The following is a 22,152-nucleotide window of genomic DNA, read 5'->3' as shown; positions in this document are numbered from 1 at the left end:
TTTGAGCTTCCTACACCAACGGTAGCCACAGAATTCATTATTATGTTCATATGGCAAGAAATGCAAAAGTCATTGTTTCTGGAAGAATTTAGAGCCAAGTCTCCCCTGTGTACAGCCCTATACAAGTGCTGTGACTTCAAAGACACATGCAGGGAATGAGAAAAGAAGACATTAACTAAGTAAATTTCCGATAAATTTTCTAGTACACTGCTAATATTATTATTTAAACTCTACAACCAAATCGTCTAAATGGGGGCATTTAGTCACTCAGACACAGTTATTGAGGCACTTTTGAAAGTCATCCGCTTTGACACCAGAATTACATGATTTCCCATTCACAAGTTTTATCCAAATGCAATGGAATGTTTCCCATGGCAGCCATTTTGCATTTCAACATGGGCAGTGTACCTACAGGAAGCAGTCCCGCCTATGCAATAATGATAATAATTATTGAAGTGATTGACTTACACACATAGGTCCTACATCATCATGAAAAGTGCTCCAGCATGCTTGAGTTTGCAGGGTAAAGATCTTACAGCAACAAAATTTGGGTCGAAATCCATCTTGAATTTGAAGAGTGGCAGCCAATGCGAATAATCCATCATTACAGAATGTAATGTGTGTGTGTGTGTGTTTGTAATTAAATGTACAATCTACACCACCATAAACATTGATATGCCTAAAAGTTGCTTGTAACCACAGATATTAGCTGAAAAGCAGCCATTTTGAATGATAAAATGGCAGCCTCAAAAATGATCTGCAATTTTAGGGAGGGGATCAAAGTGCATCTGAATGTTCAACATCATGAGCCCGGTTTATGCCCCAAAACGTGAATTTTCTGTATTGTTTACAACATAGAATATGTGTCAAAATATACATTCTGGTATGGCAGCCATTTTGAATATCAAGATGGCCACCTATGATATCAAAATGGATCATCATTTCAGAAAAAGATGTTTCAGAAAGTCTGATAGCATACGCATGCTCTTTGCCCCAAGTTAGAACCTTACACAATGCATACGATATGAGATATAGGCCCACTTATATTTGCTATGGTGGCCATTTTGAATTTCAAGATGGCCGCCAACCGAAATGATCCATCATTTAAAACAAAAATGTATATATTAGCATCTCTGACATCAGAAGCATGCTTTTTGTCAAAAATTTATACTTTCCATAATGCTTACAACCTGTGATACAGGTAAAAATACAGTAGCTATGGCGGCCATTTTGAATTTCAAGATGGCACCCTCAAACTGTATTAAAAACAAATGTACAAGATCAGGAAATGGTGTATCAGAATGTCTGACATCATAGACATGCTTTTTGCATCAAATTTGAACATTCTATGATGCTCACATTATGAGAACTGGTTCAAAATACAGTTTGCTATGGCGACCATTTTGAAATTCAAAATGGCGGCTGAAGATGTAGTCGAAAAAAATGGAACCAAAGTTTTTTTGGATTCAGCACCCCCAAATTGACCAAGTTCGCTAAAAAAATCAATTTTGGCACGAAAATCTCACGGGATCCAATATTTCGACATAGCAGACCGTACTATTATAGATTGGAAATGAAATGAGAAATCTGTATCCCGATAAACCTGGGAGAGCACGACCGTTTTGAGCCTAAACTTGTTACTTACATTTTGTATTACTGGCAAATAGAAACTAAGAAATTGTTATATTCATTGTATGTGTTAATCATGATGTGAGTACGATATGATATACTACTTGCGTTTCACGTAGGATTTTGTTTTTTTACGGTGATCTTTACGATTATGGCAGAATGAATTTTTGTTCCATGCATGAACATTGTATGATTTTTTTTTTTTGCGTACACCTATGTATCCAAATATTCATTGCGAGTGGCAATGACATTAAAGAAGAGAAAACGATTTACGTGACTCTCCTCGATGTTGTTTGGTTTACAGCACAAAAAAAAAAAATCAAATTGCACATTACTTGAATATGAAACCATTCTGAACCAAATAATGTTCAAACAATAGAATGTACTTTGAAATGAATCCCACAAGGATTTGAACAATCATCCCCAGCATTCTCACTGATTCCCACTGATCAGTCACTAGCCATCGCTTAAAAAAAGGCGTTATGATCATGATAACACCACCTCCAGAATAGAGAGTACTAGGAGTCCGAATTATCGATTATTTCTTCTTTTTTTTTTTTGAAGGTGTCGTATTCTTATTTGTCATTGTAATGGGAAGCGCTATTTTGTTTTTGTAAGATGCCAAAGAATGATTTCATTGTATCGTCGTCTCATTGGTATACGCTGCTATTTGTGTTCTGCTGGAGGAGGAGGGTAGAATGAACTATACATTTTGAATTTAGCGTGTGAGTGTGAAAAAAATTAACTTCTCACTTTCATGCAACAGTTACATAAAAACGGGAAGACATGTACTTTAAAGTGCATGATCAGAATTCTTGCGCAAATTTGTGATTCATGTTTTTTTTTTCTGTCTTTTCGTGTGTTCTGACAGGTACAATTATGATCTACACAGTGCTGTCATTCATCAGCTTTGAATACTCGGCGAACTCGCAACCTTTTTGTTTGTTCCTACCTGCTGCCAGCTTTATGTTAATGAGGTTCTTCTTCATGTAAAATTCGATTACTAAATTCCTTCAATGCCTCTGTAGAAACGCTGAACTTCCTCCACGGGAATGTTTATGTAGGGCGCCCTCCGAGAATTCGAGTAGCTCACAGATAGGAATTCCCCCGTCGTTGTCGAGCCTGCAATAAAGAACCAAATGAATACAGCTTTTCATTTTTTCAAGGGATGACAGTTTTGGTTTAGATGGGGCTGCAGGCTTCCAACTTGTGTGTGTGTGTGTGTGTGTGTGTGTGTGTGTGTGTATGTGTGTGTGTGTGTTTGTGAGATTAACGAAAAACCTCTTATAAATTATGAAAGAACATGTAATTCTTAGAGGAATCCACAGTTTATATTATGAAAATTGGTCTTGAAATGGCTGAGATATGAAAAATGCGATACTAATAAAATGGGGCAGGCCTCAACTTTTATTAGGGTCTCTTTGCTTTACCTTGTTTTTGGTAATTAAAAAAACAACGGTACTTATCAAATAGACTTTGAAATTCCCCTTAGTACTGTATGCTCTTTAAAGGAGACCTCCGGATGATTTTTCAGACTTTTTACATTTGAACAACTATAAATTAGTTAAACTGAGTACAGAGTTTCCGATTTTATAGTGATTGGGATGAGGAATGAGAATGTTTTCAAAATTTATAACAAACTGTAATGAACAAGGATGATGACATGGCAGCCTCACCGGAAGAATGCATGAGTTGGGGCTCAAGGAAGCAGAACAAAAGAAGACGGCATGCATAGATTCTTCACAGGTGAACTTGTTGAGCAAGCGGTATTATAATGGAATTACACTGCTGCATTTCAGAAATATGTGACGCTCTGATGTCATCAACACTATTCAGTGTAATTTGTTTAAGAATAGTCATTTTATCGGTTTTCTCTGCTCAAGGATCACAATAAATTCTACGTATCTATACACGGAGCTGTCGAATTTATGTACTACATGATGTGAAATTATGAAATCTTCTGAAATGCCCCATTTCTTGGCGTGGTTTCTAAACAACTTCTAAATATCTTGCAAAACGTTAAAAGCTGGATTCTCACCTCAACCCATACTATACTATCCTGCTCCTCATTTCGTATGTTAGATTCTCTTGATGCCATGCATTTCATGGCGTTCTGATAATGTATTTCTTATCATTTTTATTTCTAGAAGTGCTCATTTATAGAGCTCAGCAGTAAACTAAAGAATTCCAAGTCATTGAAACGAGATCTGCTTTGACCTGTTTGGTTAAGTCCTGAATTAGTTTCAGCCCTGCTGAGTGTGCTCAAAGGAAGGGAGGGTATAATTGCTAGACAAAACGGCGAACATTCAGTTTATCTAAACTTACAATGTTCAGGCTGTGCTCCTTTTCCTTTTTTGTCTTACTGTGTTGTACTATGCTTTTACAATAATTGATCGTGGAAATGCAGAGAATTTTTAGATGATGGTATATCAGTAATAATCAATGTTCACATCACTATGCATGGTTGAGACCGTGGTCGCCTGCGTGAAAGCAACGGACATGTCACATCATGTTTTGTCCTTTTTTAATGTAAAGATTTGAAGAATCATTGGCTGTTCAGATGACTTTCTAAGGTATATTATACCTTATATCACAGGCAAGTTGCAAAATGGGAGGAGTTTTGCTTTGGAGATTTGGTGTAGTTCCAATACTTACTATTGAAACAAGACGTCTATCGAGGGTTCGCTTCCACTTTTGTATATATCAAAGCCCGAAGTCAACTTTGTACTTACTGTATAACGCTTCTAGAAGATTTAAGGTGAAAGCGTCCAACGTAGTCCTTTCCCGTGGACCGGAAGTCAACTTTGACCTTGGTGAGGATGTCATAGTCTTCAGGGTTGTCTCGTTTGAGTTCCTCCGCGATGCGTTTCGCGTCAACAAAGAGACTCTCTCCTCCCCCGCCCGGGCATGGACGGATGAAGTGGAGAAGCTGAACCTGAAGAGGTGATTGGATAGTTGAAAAAGTGGGAGAAGTTTAGTCCTCTTTTTTTTCCAGAGGTAGCATCTTCCTAGTTCGTTTGAGAGTACTTCCGTTTTTTAACAATTCCAACATTGCAGGCTAAACCCATATCCATACTGTCTTACTACTAGTATATCTTTAGGGATTCTTCCCCTCGTACATCATCTTCGCCTTCGGATTCTAGACGCTCGACAGGGATGCAATCCTTCACAAGTCGCAGAGAAGGGAACTAACTAACTTATTTTCGCAGTGTTTCTGAGACCTAAACTCTAACTGCAAATATGCATGTGTTTCAATGTTAAGCGTCGTGAAGACTTATGCCGTATGCCCCCCTCCCCCCCCAAAAAAAAAAAAAATGCAATGATACCCTCCTCAACGATAACCTTAATAATAGTGAAAACAATCCAAACACAATTTGCAGGGTATGAAACAACAATAAAATAAATTGCATGAATTTGCCTTAGTGGTCAAAGAGAAATGAAGATGTTTGTAGAGCATGTCAGGAATCCCTTCCTTCCTAGTTCTGTCTATTGTGCTAACACATTAATATGCAGTTCCAATAGCGTCCAAGTGCTAAACTTGGAAGAATGTGACTCGTGATATGCTTAACAACGATGCGCATTTCTCTGTGAGGTAAGATGTTATATTTTGAGACCTTGAAAGTAGCATTTTTAGACGGTTTATTGGGTGTTATCAATGCAAAAAAAAATCCGATTGTTTTTTGTTTGTTTGTTTGTTTGCTGTTTTTTTTTGGGGGGGGGCATACTGTATAATAAGAGACGGATCCAGGATGAGCGCACTGGGCCGTCCCCTTCATCTTTTGCTGAAACAGAAGAAAAAAAAGGGGGATGCGACTCTTAGCTCTTTAATTTTGTAAAGCTCCGCCCCCTTCCCCTTTTACGGAATTCCTTGGTCCGCCCCGGATAATGATAACATCTAGAAGTGAAATTTGGTATTGTGAAGAATTGCTTACTACACCAAGGATAAGAGAATGAGTGAAGTAACTTTTAAAGGAATGTTTATCTTCGCATCAGCCTTGCACTGGAACGACGACTTACGCAAGGTGGACTACTGTAGTAAGGCATTGTCAACATGCACATCAAGTTTGTACGAGCTGTAAGCGATGCTACTAGATGTCTTCGCAGGCTTTGTCTCAACCATATACGACGGTCTGCGGAAGAAAATAATTATTCGACCCGATAAAATTCGGTTTATTCTTTATTTTTCTGCCACACAATCTAACACACACACACACACACACACGCACACACATTATATCTATATCTATATAATATATTACATTATGTATAGACATTTCATCTAGTGACATAGTTGCCCACCACACTTTATCTCCTAACTTTCAGCTTTCGGCCTTTTTCACTGCTGTCAATGTGATATCATAGCAAACAATAATATGATGAATAACAATAATAACAAATCACATTATAAGTAGTGTCGTTGTTATTTAAGTGTATGGTTTAAATGAATATAACTGGATACATAAGGAATAATCTTAATTACATTCAGATACAGATATTATTACGGTAATTGTACGGTCGTTGTACAATATGTTGTCATAATATGTGGATCTCAGTGTGTATCTTCGTCTGCTTATTTATTGCTCTTCTTATCAGAAATAGTCAAAATAATTGTTCCTCAGAAGTTGTCAGGTACAGTCATGACAGTTGCACCGTTTCCTTAAAGGGGATGGCTAGTAACTGATTAGTGGGAATCAGTGGGAATGCTGGAGGATGATTGTTCCAATCCTTGTGCGATTGAAAATGATAATGAAAATAAGACTTTCTTCACGTTGTTCACTTTTTTTTTTCAAGGTAATTGCATTACAACTTTCTGGGGATTTCAATGAAATGAAACTGTGAACAACTCCCCTGCCCCCTCCGCTCGGAGGAAAAAAAAACCAGCATGGACTAAAAAGTTAAAGGGGATGGCTAGTAACCGATAAGTGGGAATCAGTGGGAATGCTGAGGGATGATTCTTCCAATCATTGTGAGATTCATTTAAGAGTACATTATACATCCACTGTTGTGTGAAAATTATTTGCTTCAGAATGGTCTCATATTCAAGTAATGTGCAGGTTAATGTTTCCAGGTTAGCGTGCCTGGTCAGTGACGGGGCATTAATCTGCACATTACTTGAATATGAGACCGTTCTGAAGCAAATAATTTTCACACAACAGTGGATATATAATGTACTCTTCCGGCCTTTCACGTGAAGAAAGCCTTATTTTCATTATAGACATATGGATAGTATTAATAGTCCTCGTCACTCAGTTTTTTATATAGCATGAAAAAAGTGTTACGATTGGACAAGTTGACTATACATAAACTCCTCCTGATTTCTTGGTTTGTAAGGCTGGGGGGGGGGGGGGGGGGAGGTGAGTGTTGATAGTGATTCCTTATACTTTAAAGTTGTAGTTTAACATGTGAAAATAAAAAGTTTTACCCACCCATAAATTGTCATTCTTTGATAGGCAACTCGTTCGCACAGTCTCTTCAGAGTGTTGGGTTGGCACGGAGAGCCCCTAACAATGCATAACCCATACGTCACTAGGCTCTTCAGCCAATCGTAGAGCGTTTTGTCGCTATCGATCACGTCACAGAAGTCGAAAGTTGGAATCTCATCGACGAACTCGGCTCCCCATGAAACTCGAACGGTCTTGATGGGATCGGAGATGGTTTTATCGAAGCGATGTCGCCGGAGCCAGTCCGCATTGAAACGGCTTTTGTGGCTGTCAGTCCAAACAATCTGTATATATGGCACACGAGAGGGTGAAATATATATGGCATTAACTAGTTAACAAAGCAAAGTGAGAAGATTATGTATACAGATGAGTGTTGTTCACTATCTCTCGTTGAGTTACTATGAAAGAGAATTTATCAGAGCATGTTATAATTGACCACCATGTCATAAGATTGCTTCCATAGTCGTTGCTATCATTACGAATGTGTTTGTTATGGTCAATCTTGTCATTCATTAATATCAAATGAGTGACGCATTCAGTGAACATTTTTTTACTGCTTTCGGATTCTTTTCACCCCCTTTTCATAGTGTCAATACTGCAAAATGTGATAGAAACACTGGTAGCACGTGAAATAATAGTGCGCTGGTTACTGTACCAACATCAAAGTGAGATGCTTTTGCAAACCTCAAAGAACTGCCCATCGGCGTCCACTGCTTCCCCGTCTGGTCCGATATCAGTGTCCAAGTCTTGTAAGCAGACGTTGCGCTGGTTGGTACTGGGGTAGAAGCAAGACTCGCAGGGGCAGTTGTCTCTCAGCCACACGTAGGGAAAGTTTCCTACGTAGCCGTCTGACCACGTCACCTCGAACCAGAAGCGAGCGGAATCACGGGCCACAGATATGATCTTGTTGGAAGCTTCATCCATTTTCTAGATTAAAAGAAAAAGAAATGTGGCCCAATCATGCATGTGTATATTCTCTTCAGTTTGGAGGCAGGTGTCGCTGCCCGCGCCCTCCCACGCTTATATTTCTGTGATACTAAACCATGACTTCGAAAGCTAACAGTCTATATAATTAATGGAATTTCATCAATTTGAATCATGATGTGCAGTATTTGATACCCGCTGCATGCTATAAGGATTGAAACCAGCACTTGCTGTTTGGCGGAGTTCGATGGTCTAGTGGATAAGACGTCTGTGCAGTGATCAGGAGGTCAAGGGTTCGATCCTGCTCGAGCATGTATGCCCATGATTTCTTTTTAATCATGGCTACTAAATGTCTTAAACGCTGATCAATTCATTGCTTGTTTATGTCGATCTAGGGCAATTTGCCAACGGTATAAGTTGCAATAAAAACAACTTGACCAAAGAATTCCATAAATCTGAAAAATACTCTGTATTGTCAACCGTACCCTTATTAAGTGTAATTAATTATGAAGGTTATGAAATCCCTATTATCTTTACACTGTAATGATAAAACTTAAAGGAGGTTTAATCTTCCGTCTTAAAATGTGCCAAGACAGTAGCCTAAGATATAGAAACCTTGGTAATGTTTGTAATTGCCATTTCTAACCAGACACAGTTGCTGGTATAGTATAAAAATATTCTGCCGAAAAATGACATTACCACCCGCAGTTACAATTACTAACATTACAATCTTTAAGTTTGAGGTCTTACTAGCAATAGTTATACCTGCATGTACACACATAAACACACGCACACACACACACACACACACACACACACACACGGATCTTCTATAAGCTGTGTGCGTGACAACCCATACCTAGGCCCCGTTTTATCAAAAGATAAAATCGATTATTTCCTTAACACACAGGCTGCCATAGACTTATGATAGAAATCAACTATATAATCAAATTTAACTCTTTAAAAAACAGGGCCGTGGGATAAATCATTGGAAACAGTGATGGAGTGATATCCTTTTGGCATGTCTGTAGCAGGTACCTTGACAAAGTTCATAGAAGTGATTAAAGGACAAGTTCACCTTCATATACATGTGGACTGAGTGAAGGCAATAATATTAGTAGAACACATCAGTGAAAGTTTGTGGAAAATTGGACAATTCGTTCAAAAGTTAAGATTTTTTTTAAATTATCTGCGCAGTCACTGCTGGATGATAAGACTACTACAGTGTGTGATGTCACATTCGTACAACAATATAAGGCAAATAAAAAGAAACATTCACAAAACTTTACTTTTTGAATAAAGTGCACATTTCTTCGACTTGTTACTGACATTATGTTAAGGTTAATATTATTCCCCCTGCCTTCTGAAAGAGAGATATCGAGTGTTCTTTTGTTATGTGAGAAAAGTGGAAATATGTTGAATATTCTTTATTCTTTTTTTATATCGCTGTACACGTGTGACATCACAAGCTATAGTAATCTTCTCATCCAGCTGTGACTGAGCAGAAACTTAAACAATTCATAACTTTTGAACGGATTGTCCAATTTTCCTCAAATTCTCACTGATGTGTTCTACTAATATTTCTGCATTCACTCAACCCTCGTGTCTATGAAGGTGAACTTGTCCTTTAAGTTTTACGCAAATCAAACGGTTTAGACTTTGCTTGGGAACAGTGTTTTGATGAGATTGCAAGATAGATGAATTCTACTGACGGTTCGGTTCTAAACATTTATTCTGAAATTCCTTGTGCATTCGCATGTTCCAAAAACCTAATAGACCCATCACGCACAAGCATGACGGAATTTGTTTTGCTTCGTATTCTTTTCCTGTGGGATTCGTGATTCGTTATTCGCCCGCGCAAGACGGCAGACAAAGACGCAATGATCAGTGTGAAATTCAGAAATTCTGCCGTACAGGCTGGATGATTCCATTATTTTGAAGAATCTACAATGCATAGTGTATATTACGCTTGACTGATGATGCCTGACCTTACAAAAGTGTATGGCTAACCAAAAGAAACCTTCTTAAGTTGGACAAAGAAATGCACAGTCTGGCTTTTGATCAAACCAGACATGAAACCTTGGAATAAATACAAATAGCTTATATTGCTCAATTAGAGAAGGGTGAAGTTCTCAACTACAGAGCAACAGACACATACCTGTTGTGTGCTTCCTTGTTTAAAAAAGGATTTCATTTCTGTACTTCTACGTGTAATTCTCCATGATATTACAACAAAATATCGACATGGAATAAATTCAAGGCAGGAATTACAAGATATATCTTTATTTTTAAAAAAAATACATACATGACCGTAGTTATAAACAAAAATGTATGAATAAACTCGAATTGTATAAACTCTGATACTTAAATGATAAATCAACACTTCTTGTCGCTCTAACTTTTTGTTTTTGAAATGCTAAATTCAACACTCAAAATGTTGGATTTACCATTTCTAAAATCGTAGCTTAACATTTCGAGTGCTAAATTCAACATTTAACAAAAGATTGGAGGAGTATGAGCATTTAAGATGTTGATTACCATCTTATTATAGAGCGGATATGCATAAAATACCAAAATTATAGAGTGTCGGTTTATAAAACTAAAAATTGTAAATGGTCATCATGCTATACGCATATAACATGAAGGGATGCATGAATCATAATTTCTTCTTGAGATTGGAAAGTGTATTTAAGTGCATGTAGTGGTCATAAATGCTAGTGAGGATGCACCCAGGTATTTAGAATGTAGAATAGATTTACACTGCCCATCATAAACATAAAGCAGGTATAGATTATGCAACACTTTGTGTATGGCGAGAATTGGTCATAATCATTATATGCTTTTATCACAGAGCATTGACACTGACAACACAAGCTTGCGTTTGCGTTTGTCCAGTCTGTTAAAACAGGGCTTCAGATGATTAACTCTTAAACAATGAGAGAGCAGTGCCTCTGACGCCATATCTATGTATTTTTTGTTGTTGAGTTTAATGTCCGCTTGTGTTGCAGTCCTTACTAAAATCCATAAAGACCCAATTGCTAGCTTTTTTATCGCGAGTCCTCAATTACTTTATCAACACATTACAGTTGATCATTGCATAATGCAAAGAAAACACTCTCCTGACGCAAAATTTTAGATATTATCTTCTAAGGATTATCGTCCATGATCTTACATAATAATAATAATAATAGTGGCTACTTGTATAGCGCACAGGTCCACTTTTCAGTGCTCTTGGCGCTTCAAAAATGAAAAGATATCAAATATTTACATGCATATACATATTCAAACATTTCAACAAATAAGAAAATGGTAAACAAAAACAAATATATACCAAATAAAGAATACAACATATACCAATTAAAAATACAATATTGATCCAATATTAATAACATACAGCAATTACAGTCCTGAGTATGTAAGGAACACATAAGTTTTAAGTTTGGATTTGAATGACTCTGTAGATGACAGTTCCCTTAACTGAAGAGGTAACTGATTCCACAATTTTGGTCCCATAACGGAAAAAGCACGATCACCATACCCATGTTTTACTCTGGGTGTTTGGAGTAAGAATGCATCAGATGATGAACGTAGCCTTCGTGCCGGATTGTATTTTTGAACAGACTTTCTTACTTATGTATGTTGGGGAAAAAAGAATGAACTGAATGATGTACTAATAACAGAATCTTGAAAATAATCCTTTTTTTTTCTACAGGTAACCAATGTAAGGAACGGAGAACTGGTGACATGGAATCAAACTTATTAGTAAAAGTTAACAATCGGTCAGCAGAATTTTGCAACCGTTGAAGTTTTGTGACATCTTTTTTTGAAAGATAACACAACAATGAATTCGAAAAATCCAACTGAGAAGAAATCAAAGCATGAATCAGTATCTAAGCTGCAGATTTAGACAAATATTTCCTTATGAAACTTAAATTACGCAACTGATATCAAATATTCCGCTGAATATGAGTTACATGACTTCGAAATGACATTTCCTGATCAAATATGACACCTAAATTACGGGCTGTTTTCGACGGAGTAATGCAAGTGCTACCGATGTTGACATGACATGACTGATAATCAACTTTGCTTAACATATGCTTTGATCCCAATAACAGAAACTCAGATTTATCATCATTTAGTTTAAGGCCATTGGATGTAAGCCAGATTTTCAGGTCTTGCAAACATGCTTCGAGTTTTGCAATGGCGGATGACAATGAAGACACAGTGGGTTTAAAAGACAAATATAGTTGTATATCATCCGCATAACAATGATAACTAATACAATGCTTGCGAAATACTTCACTAATTGGTTGCATATACAGAGAAAAAAGCAGCGGGCCTCCAACAGAACCTTGAGGTACACCAAATTTTGTCATAGTTTTACAAGAGGTAGAATCACCAATTCTAACATAATGAGATCGATCACATAAGTAGGATATAAACCAATGAAGAACAGTCCCTTTCATGCCCAAATATCTCAATCGTTGAATCAGAATAGCATGATCGACTGTGTCAAAAGCTGAGCTCATATCAAGCATGATAAGAGCAGTGATGTTACCACTATCAAATTCCCTGAACACAATATCTGATAAGTTGACTAACAGTGTTTCTACACTATGACCAGGCTTGTACGCAGATTGAAATGAATCAAGCAATTCATTATCTTGCAGATACATTGTCAGTTGTGAGAAAACAACCTTTTCAAGCAATTTACTTAAATAAGGTAAATGTGAAATTGGGCGGTAATTTTTAGACACTCCTGATCTAAGCCTGCTTTTTTCAAAGTTGGATGAATAACTGCTTTTTTACACATCTGTGGAACTACACCTAATCTCAGGCTAGCATTTATGATTCTTGTGATAACGGGTGCTAAAACTCTGCCACACTTCTTAACCAAATCCGTTGGGATTGGATCAAGTTCACATGATTTGTTAGGTGAGTTCTTAATAAGCTTTTCTATCTCATTAACAGTGACAGACTGAAACTCACTCAATTCTGACTTGACTTCACATACAATGTCATTTGGCTGTTCACAACGAGTTGGGAAACTCCGTTGGATTGCCACAATTTTATCAATGAAAAATTGATTAAAACAATTGGCTAACTCAACTTGATCACCATGAGTGAGGTGTTCTGGCAAAGGAGATCGCTGTTTTCGGTAAAGTAAAGCATTAACAACTTTGTACAACTTCTTTGTATCTTTCCCACAATCAGTAACCTTTTTTTAATGATATTGTAACTTAGCATCTTTAATCAAGGCATTTACACATCGCCTTTGTGCATGATACATTCTGCTTGTGAATCTCCAGTTTTGTGTACCTTGACTGCCTTTCTAACTGTCTACGAAGCAGTTTTGCTTGAGCTATTTCTGGGGTACACATGTATACCATTCCGTATTGGGGTGTATTGTGACCTTGATTCGTTTCTCAGGTGCCAACTTATCAAGGGTGGCAGTGAGTAAGGTGTTATACAAATTCACTTCATCATCAACATTATTAACTTAGAGATTCAGGTGATAAAAGAGACTTAACATGAGTATCAGCAACAAACTCTTGTGGGTTTACAGATGTCAAATTCCGTGTCACAACAAATGTTTTTTTTTTTTTGATACAACGTTTTAATAGGAAGGTTCAATTCACACACCTTTAGGAAGGTTCAATTCAGGGGCAGCCTATCTGCCCCTGTGCACTCTCAAGCACTCGCACGCACATTCACCACCATCACACATCAGAGTTTATTTTCCCCTGCTATCTTCGCAGCAGAATTTGTATTGTTTACCAATTTACCTACCTACCTTTTCCTTGGGCCGGCCATCTTTTCAAGCAATGCTTACAATGGCGGCCCTCTGCATTATCACTTCTTGAATATGATATTGTTATTGTAATCCCAGTTGCATAGACATGCATACTGTGATATCATTAATTTCCTTTTATATCGTTGTTTATGCAAGTCAAACGACTCTGTTTCAAATATACTTTGTATGCTTCCCATGTTCACGATTATTCATTCTATGTATATATTGATTTGCAGAAAATAAAGTATCTACCAAACAAACAAAAACAAACACATTATTGCTGAATGATCTGATATACCTTCCACAACACCGGTATTACAAAGTTGTACAGTGTTACCTTTACAAGTTATAAGCAGATCTAATACATGGCCTCGATTATGAGTTGGCTCATTAATATGTTGAATCATATTAAAGGCTGACAATAATTCAGAGAACAACTTCGAATTCGAAGTTGATGAGTCCACAGGTATATTGAAATCACCTGCAATCAACAAGTCAGACGAGCAGAGAAGCTGTCTATCGAGAACATTAGAAAACTCATCCAAGAAAATCTGAAACTGTACTGAACTGGGTGGACGATATACATTGATGAAATGTAACGATTTCTGCATATAATTCAGAGTCATCTGAATCATTTCAAATGTTGTAACATTTGGGGAAAGCATGAAATCGATTAATATTGCATTTAATATTGATAATATTGATATTCATATTCATATTATATTCATATTAATATTAATCGATTAATATGGCATTTAATTAAGAAACGAGCAGTTCAATCGCAAAGCAAGCTAAGTCTTTTCTTGTTAAGTTGTGATATTTGTGATTAAAGCTCCTTAAAATAAAAAAAAACAAACAATTAGTTCGAATTCAAAGGTCTTGGTTCGTTCGTTCGCATGTATTCTGCTTGTCAAATCAAATCAAAATAAAATTATTTGGTTATGGAAAACTTTAGTGCTTCAAAAAAGTTCCAAGATGTGAGTTCTTTCTTACTACATTGTATTGATGTTGTGTTATCTTGTGTATGAAAATGTTGTTGGAAATTAAATAAATGAAATGAAAAATGAAATGGATAGAAACAAGCGATGTAAATATGTCACTAAAATCCGTGCTCCGTCAAAAGTGTACGTGTTGATACTTATGAAAATGTGAATTATAGTTATGATATAATTTTTTCTAAATTTAGAATAAACCGTCTGCAATTATTGTTTTTACGGAAACAAGTGATGTATCCTAATATTTAGGCTTTGACTTGCGGATTTTTTTATATGGTAGGGTTTTTGTGATGTAACTGACGTACACATATCATCTGCGTCAAATGTGATAACTTGATCATTTTGAAATCTCTGCTCCTAATGGTAAACAGCACCTTCAATGGATATTCAAGCTGATGTACCACTTGTCATGGGTTCGAAGGTGCACCTCACTAGTTCGACACCCACGAATCATACAGCTCACGAGTTATACCGACCACAACGTACACAGCCCACGAGTCATGCAGCTCAAGGGCTCGATACTGGGAAAATAAAGCCCATGGGTCACACAAGGCAAACAAGGCCCACGAGTTCGACACTAAGCAAAAAAGGCCCTCGAGACCGACACATTAAGCCCTATGATGTAAAGTCGGTCTTGTGGGTCTTTTTTTGTTGTTGTTTGTCGATTCTTGGACCTTGTTTGCCTAGCGTCGGACTCACTTGCCTTGTTTACATACTTTTGGACTCATGGGCCTGATTTGCGTATAGTGTCGAGCTCATACTAATAGGCCGTATGACTCGTGGGTTGTATAACTAATATACCTTTTATCATGTTTATCAATGTCGAAGTCGTATGCTGTATGACTGGTGGGTTCAGTCTCGTAGGTTACGCCCAGTTTCGAGAGCCTAAATCGCATGTTTATTGTAGAAATGCCCTTTTACACGGTTTTAACATTGGAGGTGACTCTGTCAAGTTTTCAACTTAGTTTGTAGGACGAGTCAGTGAACAGATTCTTCATTGTGAGAGATAGAAGTTAGGATATGGAGGCGCAGCCCCTTGCCCAGTGATTTTTTTTTTGTCTTGTTGCGCTGGGTTTAGGGTTGGCAGCTTGGTTTGTATGATTCCAGCATAACTAAATTGAATATTGAGAGCTTCATTGTAAACTTTGATTATATAATGCCGCAAGCATTCATATTTCCCAAAATCCAACCTGATATCCACGTAGTGAATACATTTGCACGTGTTTGATTTGTTATGTTTGTTTGCTAAACCGCCTTCGCAAAATGACTAGCAATATTACACTGTGCAATGTAAATTTCTGAACTTCTGACCTCCGGGTCAGGAATTTCAATACATAAGCATAAATGAATGTTGCGCCTGACTGACGCATATTGGTTGACTATTCAAATAAGGGTATGTTACCGGAGGGCTAAACCCCCCCCCCCCCCAAACTCGCTTACTTTTCGAATGAGTTCCACTCTCTCTACAAACTAAGTAGGCCATGCTTATTTTCAAGTTTCAATTGTAACAAACAACATTCCACTGGTCTACCTCAAAAACAGTTGTTTGAAAAGCCTCCAAATCCAAGATGGCGTCCAAGATGGCCGCCATATTTACTGAATTTCAATCCCCGTCTCTTTATTAATTTAAGCATAAATTTAAACTAGTTTTTCTGAATTCATATCAGTATAGCTATTCTTCAGTCCTCCTCGACATTATCTGTTCATACTTCACATTACTGACATTATCGATTATGTAACATGTGCCTCTCTCGTGATTTCTGTACTATCTCCTTTGTGCACTTGCTATCTCTGCTATTGTACACTGCATCTCACTTGTACCTCGCTCGGGTGATCACGCAACTCTCAAGAAGTCTTGTGCCGCGGACATTGTTTCTGTGTTTTTTCGTTTTCTTTTTTACTTTTCTCCAATTCACAAATTGTCATTCCTTTAATTACATATACCAAGTAAGAAATAATCTCACATCCGCATCTGGGAATCTACACCCTACAAGCAATTCTTCTATGTAGATTCCTAATATTTCACATGTTTTATTGTCTTATAAGCTGTACTTGACAATTCATCCATGCTTTTGTATTGTGATGTTTATGTTTCATGTATTTGCTAAAATGTGGTATACGGAACAATAAAAAAATGTTATTTGAAAGATAGAATTTGATAGAAACATCAGATTTCAACAAATTTGATGTCATAGGAAAGAAAATAATATTTTCTACAAGATGGTACCATTTTTGTGGGTTATTGTGATAAATGGATTGAGATTTTAAGGAAAAAACACTCATTTTTTATATTTTTCTGTAAAAAAGGAAAATCATGAAAATGCTTATTCAACATAAATCAGGGAAAGACTGGAGGATTATCTTGAAACGTTTCAAGAATTTTGTTTGACATGTAATTGATATTTGGAGAAAATTAAGGGTCAGTTTCATTTTCGGTTCAGGAGTTATAATGTCTCAAACTTGAAAACTCACTATGTAAAAACGGCCACTTTTAATAGGCGCTTGTAGCCGCAGCTAGCAGCAGCAGCAGTGCCAGTGGTGCGTGTAGTAGTCTTGGCAAACACAGACTTTTTCTTTGACAAACAAGGGTTTGTGCCTGCAAACTAACTTTTCATACCAAGTGGTAGCTAGGTGACGCTGATTGTTATTATTTAAAAGTAGATTGTTCTGAAGCAGAAGAGATGAAGTAAAAGATATTTTTCAAATAGAGGTAGTAGCTTGAAACTTAGCATCAATCTTGTTATAGATAGTTTAAGACAGAATTTAGATCAACCACTCAAAAAAAAAGTCAAGATGACAGCCATCAAAGTTGACATAGTGTATTGCGCCAAATTAAATGTATTATTTCGATTTGATGCAATTGTGTCTGTTTTGCTGTCTATTTATATGGCTTTTATATATTCTGAACATTATAATGCTATTTCAAACCGTCTTAGGTTTTTATGGAGACATTTTTCAGAATCCACCATGAATATTTTTCTAAAAACTTTGAAAAAAAAAATGTTTATGAAAACCATGTAGAAATTAACATCTTTCTCATATAATTGATATTTGGAGAAAATTAGAAGTCAGTATTGCATTTGGTTCAGGAGTTATAATGCCTCAAACTTGAAATCTCATTTTACATAATATCATGTATTTACACGCATCTGTTCCCAAAGACTTCACAGACAGTGACAGAGGGTCAAATCCAAGATCGTGCTTATTTTTCGAGTTCCACTCTCTCTATAAACAAGACCATACATAATACATTAAACATACACCTTGCACTAAGCAATGTTCCGTATCAAGTACACCTCAGTAGATTTGTTGCAAAAAAACTCCAAAGTACAGGTGCGGTCCAATTGGGCTGCTATTTTCATTGAATTTAACATTTCAAATATAACATTTCAGGATAGAAGACACTGGATTGCAACAAATTTGATGTCATATGAAGGAGAGTAAAACTTCCTACAAGTTGATACCACTTTAGCTGTGTATTGTGAGAAATTGGGGGGGGGGGGTGTTTGCTTCTCTCTCTTTTTCGGGGGGGGGGGAGGAAATCCATATTTTTATATTGTTTTGAAAAAAAGGAAGAAATGTAAAAATGCATGATATAGTACTTATCAAAAAAGGACATTGGATTATTTTGAAACCTGCGATTGAGATTGAGATTTACTGAGATTGAGACACAATTTATATTTATTTAATTACAGGCAATATCATACACTGTTGACAAGTTAACATCTCAAACTTGAAAAAAAAATATATATATATTCATGAATTATAAATTTTGCATAGAATGTGTTTACATGGTCCCATGTAATACTGTAATGGTCTAGTGACTTGCCAACTTTTCATGCCAAGTGGTAGGTGACGCTGGTCGTTATTACTGTAGCATTCCATAGTAGATTGTTCTGAGACAGAAGAGATTGAACATAAAGTATTTTCCAAAAAGAGATATAGGAGCTAGGAATTTGGCACAAATTTTGCCAATGACAAAAATAGTATCCACACAAAGTTCAAGATGGCGGTAAATAATCGAGTTGTCGTGAAAGGCATTATTTACCATTAGTGCACGTGAAACAAAAATCCTGCTTTAGTTAATTCCTCAAACTAGTTCTAAACTGTGAGGTAGGGATAGAACAACTAATGTACAAACTTAAATCAGTATAATTAATGCTAAATATTGTTAGATATACTAAATAGATCTGATAAGAATGTTTGGTTTTTTTATACTAAGCTGTCAACAGTTATCATGGTTATGGTTTCTTGAAAAGAAATGGTGATATCTCCGTATCTTTTAGGCTTTATTTTAATTTTTTTTACATAGTAGAACGTTTTGTGATACAACTAACCTGCACATATAAATCGAATGTGATATCTCTCCCAATGGTAAACAATACCTTAAGTGTGTTGCGTCAAAGTTAAATCTCGGCTTATAATTTGATATAGTTTTTCAATCTTCTTATATTGCTGTCTTATGTTTCTATACATTCGAACGATATTGTACTAGTGTAAACCATTATTGAGGGTCTTTTTTTTTTGGGGGGGGGGGGGGGGGGGGGGGCGGGGGTGGAGCTCATTCCAGTGATCGGGTAAGGCCCGATCTCTGATTGAAAAAAAAAAAATGCTTCTGTATCAAAGATATGCTTTTTTACTTGTATGTTACTGTGCTGTTGTAGAAACGTAAATGATGATGGTATATGTGTTTGCTTGTTTGTTTGTTTTATTTATTTAAATACGGTTTAAAAAAACCCACTATCAGCCTCAGGGCTGTTTTTCAGTGAGTCCGTATATATCAACATACATGGTATAAAACAACAAAAGTAAAATACAAAACAAAAATTGCATTCACAAACACGACAAGAAACATTGACAAAACAAAAATACAGTAACAAAGTTTGATAAGGGAAAAAATGTAGATACAAAAAACAAAGGGAAAAAGTAATCTAGACAAAAAAAAAATCATACAAATCTGCAAATTACCATATTAAAACGGAGTTTGGAAAATGGTACAATTAATGTTTGACACAAATCTATTCAACTGGGTTTCACATCTGAGATTAATCGGGAGGCCGTTATTATACAAATGATGCACAGAATAGAGTGCGTTAGTGTAGGCGTATAGTGCACTCGAGGGTATTTACAATTGTGAAACATGCACGAGGCGAAGCCGAGTGCATGTTGCACTACATTGTAAATACCCGAGAGTGAGCTACGCCTCCACTAACGCCACGAAATAATCCTGTGCATCATTTGTTTTATAAAATGGGTCGAAAATTCGAAAACTAACAGCATTTGTCAACGTTTTTCACGTACCTTTGTGGGTCAAGACGTCCGAGGATGTTCGTCCCAAACATTTACGCACGTCGCAATCGGAAATCCCGCACATGTAAGTACTGTACGTATAAGCGTATACGTACGCCACATGATTTTTGTGCACAAGAAAGGCCGGCTGGCAGCCCGAACGAGAAGTTGTTTACAGGATTGACAGCGCGTATGGTAGCGCGCGACGCACTTGTAACAACTGATTAAGTGCGCACTGCTAGTGTAAACATTGTGACGTCAGTGACTTAACGCTTTTTTGCAAGGCCGTGCATGATAGTAAAAATTAATGCACGCACACGTGACTCATTTCAGCGCTTCCAATTGGCTACATTCTTGAACCCATTTTATAAAAACTTTTGACGCTACATACAATGCGCTGTTTCTCTTGAAATTTGTGTTTGGCTTTGGGAGGGAAACTTTGGATACGTTATTTCTCAGTTGGTAATGTGACAATTTTGTTGTTAATTTAGCAGAAATCTCCCTAGGAACAAGTTTGTGTAGTAGTTTGAAAACCAGTATAGCCAGATCTTTTTCTAACTTCACATTCAGACAGTCTATATGTAAGGTTTCATACAGTAGCTTTCGACTATACATACCATTTACTTGTAGGATTATTCTCAGTGCCCTATTCTGAACGACCTGGAGTTTCCGTATGGCGGTAGAATTTGAATGCATCCAAATTGTATTACAGTAGTCAAAATGGGGTTGTATCATGCTTTTGTACAATAAGATCGCGGTATCTAGGTCAATGAATGCGCGTGTGCGTCTTAACACGTGTAAACTACTCAATGCCTTTGACTTTACATCACTTATTTGTGCAGTCCAAGACAAATGACTATCGAGAATAACGCCAAGGTATTTACATTCCGAGACGAACTCCTTGCTCTCTATATCGAGTCGTAGGGATTCGTACACTCTCTGGGTCACGTCTTCAATGACAGCCTCTTTGACAGCTTTCACAAGGGCAGCCATGACAGTCGGTGAAAGGAGAGCCCGGCGAATCTTTTCAACCAGTATACAATCCAGCTCATTGTCATTATCTGTCACTCCATTGTCCGGCGACGTGATGGTTGGTTGCCCAGCTGGATTTTGGCCATGGTCAGTGGGCTGCTCTTCCTCCGCTGGGTTGCCCGGGCAGGCGTCGTGCCGATTTCGCTTCGGTTTGAGCCTGGTGGCCATCGGCATTGCAGACCCTCAAAATGTCATGAATTCGGAAGAATTCCAGACGAAATGCACTCCACCAGTCAATTCAGTCGTTTAGGGTACAAACATATATCTGCTATCTATGGTACATCGAAGTCAACAGATGAAATTTAGGGTCAGAAACCAATTGAAATAGCAGAGCGGAGTTGCGGAGCTGCGGAGCTGCGTGCTATGATGTGTAATGATGTCTGATCCGTAGATGTCCTTGAAAGCCTTTCTGATCCGAGAAAAAAAAACGCCCCCCCCCCCCCCCGAAAAATCCGACATGGCGGCAATTTCTCAAATTTGCTCTTTAATGTGTTGTGCGAAATTACTTTTCAGTATATTGTTCGAATAAAACTGTCCAAATTGATTATTCGTGCTGTATATTCACATTTACAAATAAGTTATGCCGAAACTGTATTCATATACTGTTATTAGACTTTTCTTACATTGTTTTTAGGCTGATTTCATGTGGGTTATAGTGTCACAATTGATCTGAACTTGTGCCATTGGTAGATGGTAGATTTCACATTGTGTTATCCAAGTTTCTCTCCCTCTTCTCTCCCTCTCCCTGGCGGGACGATACCATTAAACACATATTTTTTTAGGTAGAGTATACTGAAGAATTTAAGACACAAAGTAAAGTGTTACACCATACCTGCGTAGAGGATCCCGAATTGCTGCTACAGGCGATCGTTGTCTTCACAATCTGCAGTTTTGTTGACAATAATCATTGATGGGTTCTTCGGCTCAGTCCATACCACACTACACTGCTACAATTTACGTACGCCTGAACGCACAAAATGCTCTATTCAACTCAATACAACTGCTGTGCGAACCATTAAAAGATCAATTCGAGCCATTATTGTTG

At 37.2% G+C, this 22,152-nt stretch overlaps 1 protein-coding gene across 1 annotated transcript; it reads right to left on the bottom strand.

The window, feature by feature from the left end:
* Window positions 1-2,632: 2,632 nt before the first annotated feature.
* LOC139708189 (gamma-butyrobetaine dioxygenase-like) lies at window positions 2,633-21,281 on the bottom strand. Its single transcript, XM_071620164.1, has 5 exons — window positions 20,901-21,281; window positions 7,755-7,997; window positions 7,052-7,354; window positions 4,396-4,564; window positions 2,633-2,751 (listed from the first exon to the last, which is right to left on the bottom strand). Exons 1-5 carry the CDS (start codon window positions 21,279-21,281, stop codon window positions 2,633-2,635), a joined length of 1,215 nt encoding a protein of 404 aa, XP_071476265.1.
* Between the last annotated feature and the right edge of the window lie 871 nt (window positions 21,282-22,152).

The sequence above is a fragment of the Diadema antillarum genome, unplaced genomic scaffold (genome assembly GCF_040938485.1).
Source record: "Diadema antillarum isolate AM-2024a unplaced genomic scaffold, OU_Dant_1.0 seq00001318_RagTag, whole genome shotgun sequence".
In the NCBI taxonomy this organism is placed as follows: domain Eukaryota; kingdom Metazoa; phylum Echinodermata; class Echinoidea; order Diadematoida; family Diadematidae; genus Diadema; species Diadema antillarum.
Note: the sequence above shows the minus strand (reverse complement) of the source record. Positions and strands in the feature narration are given on the sequence as shown.